The sequence below is a fragment of the Salvelinus sp. IW2-2015 genome, linkage group LG18 (genome assembly GCF_002910315.2).
Source record: "Salvelinus sp. IW2-2015 linkage group LG18, ASM291031v2, whole genome shotgun sequence".
Classification (NCBI taxonomy): Eukaryota; Metazoa; Chordata; class Actinopteri; order Salmoniformes; family Salmonidae; genus Salvelinus; species Salvelinus sp. IW2-2015.
In genome coordinates this window covers 54,619,837-54,624,781 of record NC_036858.1, presented here as the reverse complement: position 1 = coordinate 54,624,781, position 4,945 = coordinate 54,619,837, and the positions used below count along the sequence as shown (strand labels likewise).

At 39.2% G+C, this 4,945-nt stretch overlaps 1 protein-coding gene across 1 annotated transcript in view; it reads right to left on the bottom strand.

The window, feature by feature from the left end:
* The window catches only part of srgn (serglycin), a 16,741-nt gene extending 11,796 nt beyond the window's left edge, over window positions 1–4,945 (bottom strand). The window contains exon 1 of the mRNA XM_024009003.2: window positions 4,695–4,945. Coding sequence (XP_023864771.1) covers window positions 4,695–4,767 — 73 coding nt within the window. The 5' untranslated portion in view covers window positions 4,768–4,945. The remainder of the gene's footprint in view (window positions 1–4,694) is intronic.

Sequence of the window (4,945 nt, the reverse complement as noted above, 5' to 3'; positions counted from 1 at the left end):
GAATAGACTCACGTTTTACCGGTACAGCATACCCAGATAGAACAGTGAGACAGATATTTCACCGGAATGTTATAAATGTTGTCACGTTCCTGCCCTGATTTCCTTTGTTTAGTATGTGTTTAGTTGGTCAGGACGTGAGCTGGTGGGCATTCTATGTTATGTGTTTCTATGTTGGGATCATTGGTTAATTAGCCTTATATGGTTCTCAATCAGGGGCAGGTGTTTGACGTTCTCTGATTGAGAACCATATTAAGGTAGGCTGTTCACACCGTTTGTTTGTGGGTGATTGTCTTCCGTGTCAGTTTATGTACCACACGTGACTGTTTCGTTTGTCTAGTCTGTTCCTGCGTTCTTCGTTATGTAAGTTCTCATGTTCAGGTCGGTCTACGTCGTTTGTATTTTGTAATTTATCAAGTGTGTTTCGTGTTCGTCTTGTTTCAATAAAATCTCATTATGTATTCCACAAAAGCTGCGTTTTGGTCCGATCCCATTCTATGTTACAAATGTGAAGCATCCGGTTAGCGTATCCACTCACTACCAGTAGCCAGCAGTGGGAGAAGATTGATTTTGGCTGACATTCTGATAATTTTCTCATCGATGAACATTTGATCTCCATACCGTTTTCTGTTTCCAAAACTGAGAATCTGTAACAAACAGATTGGACTGCGTTTTGTAGACTTTACTCTTGCAAATGAGTAAAAAACTGCTTGTTTAGAATGAGTGCAAGGGTGAATTGAGTTATTGCACACGTGCACTTCAAAGTAAGCGTTCCCTAACGGAAATATGCAAATAAATGCTAGAATGCGCCAATAGGATCTCACTAGCTTGTGCTTGTTCTGCCCTCTATGATTAATTTGCTCCAATTGGAAACGACAGGCTCTGATCTTTCTTGGGTTAGTTAAACAAATCTTTGTTATTAGTGTTAGCAAGCACTAATATGGCTAGTGGGATATCACAACTAGGTAGTTAGGTAGGCCAAGCTATGCCTAAATCATGATGAAGATAACCAGAGGTTATAGTGTCTATGCTAAATTGTCATATATATTCTTCTCTACCACAGATACCTACAATTTATTTTGTATTTATTTATTTCACCTTTATTTAACCAGGTAGGCTAGTTGAGAACAAGTTCTCATTTACAACCTGCGACCTGGCCAAGATAAAGCAAAGCAGTTCGACACATACACACAGAGTTACACATGGAATTAACAAGCATACATAAGGCCCAGAAGAGTTTTAGATAGAGCACGGTGTAGACTCATTCCTCTAAGGGCCGAGTGTCTGCGGGTTTTTCGCTCCACGCTTGTACTTGATTGATGAATTAAGGTCACTAATTAGTAAGGAACTCCCCTCACCTGGTTGTCTATAGGTCTTAATTGAAAGGAAAAAACTAAAACCTGCAGACACTCGGCCCGCCGTGGAATGAGTTTGACACCCCTGCCCTAAACCTTTTCAGGCCTATTGATTATGCACAGGCTTGCAGGCATTATAATCAGCATCCAGATGTATAGAAATTGAATAACCTTAATGTATGTAGATGACAATACCCTTTCAAGCACAACTACAACTTGAGAGCTTCAAGTTCCTTGGTATCCACATCAACAAACTAACATGGTCCAAGCACACCAAGACAGTCGTGAAGAGGGCACGACAAAATCTATTCCCCCACAGGAAATATAAAAAGATTTGGCAATGGGTCCTCGGATCCTCAAAAGGTTCTACAGCTGCACCATTGAAAGCATCCTGACGGGTTGCATCACTGCCTGGTATGGCAACTGCTCGGCTCTGACCACAAGGCACTACAGAGGGTAGGGCGTACGGCCCAGTACATCACTTGGGCCAAGCTTCCTGCCATCCAGGACCTCTATACCAGGGGGTGCAGAGGAAGGCCCTAAAAATTGTCAAAGACTCCAGTCACCCTAGTCATAGACTGTTCTCTCTGTTATCGCACGGCAAGTGGTACTGGAGCGCCAAGTCTAGGTCCAAAAGGCTTCTAAACAGCTTCTACCCCCAAGCCATAAGACTCCTGAACTCTATCAAATGGCTTACCCAGTCTATTTGCATCCCCCCTCTTTTACACTGCTGCTACTCTCTGTTATTATCTATGCATAGTCACTTTAATAACTCTACCTACATGTACATATTACCTCAATTACCTCGACTAACCGGTGCCCCGCACACTGACTCTTTACCGGTTCCCCTGTATATAGCCTCGCTATTGTTATTTTACTGCTGCTCTTAAATATTTGTTACTTTTATTTATTTTTTGTAGGTATTTTTCTTATAACTGCATTGTTGGTTAAGAGCTTGTAAGTAAGCATTTCACTGTAACTACAACCTGTTGTGACAAATGCATCCAAAGTGATACATCAAAATTTAATTTCATTTGATGTTACTCAGGAACCACACCTGGAAGCACTGCTTTCAATTCAATATATCCCTCATTACTCAGTTTCCTTATTTGGCACGTACCTGGTATTTCATATTCAAATATGAATATTGTCCATGTAAGAGTTCTCTGTCAGAAATGAAGTTATGTTTATATATTGTTATTCCCTTATGAAACACAGGTGCTCCAGCAAAAGGTAGATATTGTGGGTTAAGTGCAGTCCAGACGCCAGAATCCAAACTGTGAGACACAGGAGGGGTCCCTGGATGGACTTGCCTGGGCCTCCTGACCAGACTCCCTCCATTTGCAGTAAAGGATATGTAAGTATACATCATTCGCAAATTAATTTATCCGGAGACCAAAGCTTGATGGGCTATTGAATTTCAGAATTTTAGCATAATGTGACAAGAATTGTCCTGATTAACCTCTTGCTGCCATTGTTTTTGGATGAGACATATGTCCCCATAAAGGATTGCAATAATAGACTTGATCATATAACATTTCTGAATTTTCAAAGAATCACTATACATTTCCCTGTAGTAGGGAATGTTTTTTAATGACAGAATCAGTCTGGTAGTTGCGTACTGTGACTTGAATGGCCTCTGATATTCTTTCTCCTTCGAGAGTGATGGTAGCATACAAGAAGTAAGCACTTTATTGACTTACTACTATGAGTTTAAAACTACACTCTATGGTTCTAGATTATCCTGCTGAAAGTTGAGTGTTTAAACCTATCACAATAATTAACACAAAATGACATGAAAAATATAGGCTATTTTACACCATTATTTAACACTAACGCATGTCAGCCACATTAAAAATTGTACATTTTGACAAGCGGAGATGAGTGGCAACGACCGAGACGCGCTTGGACAGCTGTGGTTGCATCAATGCAGGCTGTGTAAGCCTAATGACAATTGCAGAATGTCATTACAATACACGTTTAGGTGTTTTGTAACGGATGTCTCTTTCCATTCATCAAATTGCAGGAGCACAATGCGTGGACAAACGTGCGCGAGTACCCTACAGGAGCGTCTTTTTGAAGTGATTGTTTGACAATCAGATGAAAATAACTATGACTGGTTGTGTTTATGCCACATTAAAAGGTAATACATATTAAAAGTGATAGGACAAATATTTACAAGGCCTAGGCCCAAAGAGATCATATGAAATTAAAAGGGATTATATATGTACTTGTCTGATTGCATCTATTCTATAAAAAAGTGTGTGTATGCGCTTGGGTGTCCTGTACCGGTAAGAAATTATATCTACTTTAACCTCTGACCATAACGGTTTATTAATGTGTCTAAATATGTTTAAATTATAGTTAAAGTAATTGATCCGTTGTCAAATGCACCGTTAAATGAATGACCAATTCTAATTATTTTTTTTGTATGTGAACCTGATTTTCACATTGGGCCTGGAAATCAGACCCCAGAGCCCTTTATTGCAATTATGTCAATGAGCTGAATTATGATGCGGTCCGTGCTATCCATGATCCTTGGGATGTCCCTACCCCACTGAAGTTGATATTTAAAAAGGTTAAGGTACGGGTTAGGGTTACGTAAGGGTTATGGTTCGGTTTGGGGTAGGGGTAGGGGTTAAGGTTAGGGTAAGGATGTCCCACGGATTCCGGATAGCACTGAGCAATATGGTGCGGTGGGATCTATCACAAAACTTTAACATGTGTAACAAGCATGGTAACATGCATTCATTGTTATACCTCTGTAATTACAGACTGCAATTACCAACAGTTACATGTTGTTATTACCGTGTTGCTATGAACTATTACAAGTAATTACAATAATTGTTAGTTTAATTACATATGTAATTACACTGTAATAAGGACCCCTTAAAATAWAGCGTTACCGATCAAATTACACTTTCACTTATGCAACCACCCCTTTTATAAATGGCAGATTAAAGTTATGAGCAACATGTGCATTGTTCTAATTTGTGGTTCTTCAAATGTTTTAATACTCTTACTCATACTTTATTCTGGTAGTGAAAAAGATGTCCTTCAGTCAGAAAATACAGACAAATTTAGACAAAATATACAGACGCGGTTTCGTGACATCTTGTCAGCAACCTAGGGTATTTTGTCAAGCGTGCCAAAAGCAGACATCAAATTYATAGCAGAAGCGCAGATACGTTTTCAACATGAATTAATCAACATAAATGTTATTGTTACAAATCCGTAACTACACCTACTTACTTTTCTCAACAGTTAAATACTGTAGTACCGAACATGTGGCTAATCCAAACATTTGATATAGCCCATTATTTATTTGAATGGGCTACTTACCAAATCCGTTATCTGCGAGAAAGAAAATGACAGCCAGTGTCAGACAGATCTTCAAATTCAGTAGTCCCTTCATTATTTCCTTTGTAATGAGGAGACGTCAATATATCCTTTAAAGAATAACCTCTGTGTGAATATTCTTAAATACACTTAATCGTGCTGTTGAATGTCTCCAAACCCTGCCCATTTATGCGTCATTATTTCCTGAAACCAGACGTTTTCGTAAGAAGTTTAACATCTGCAGTGGAAAGTTA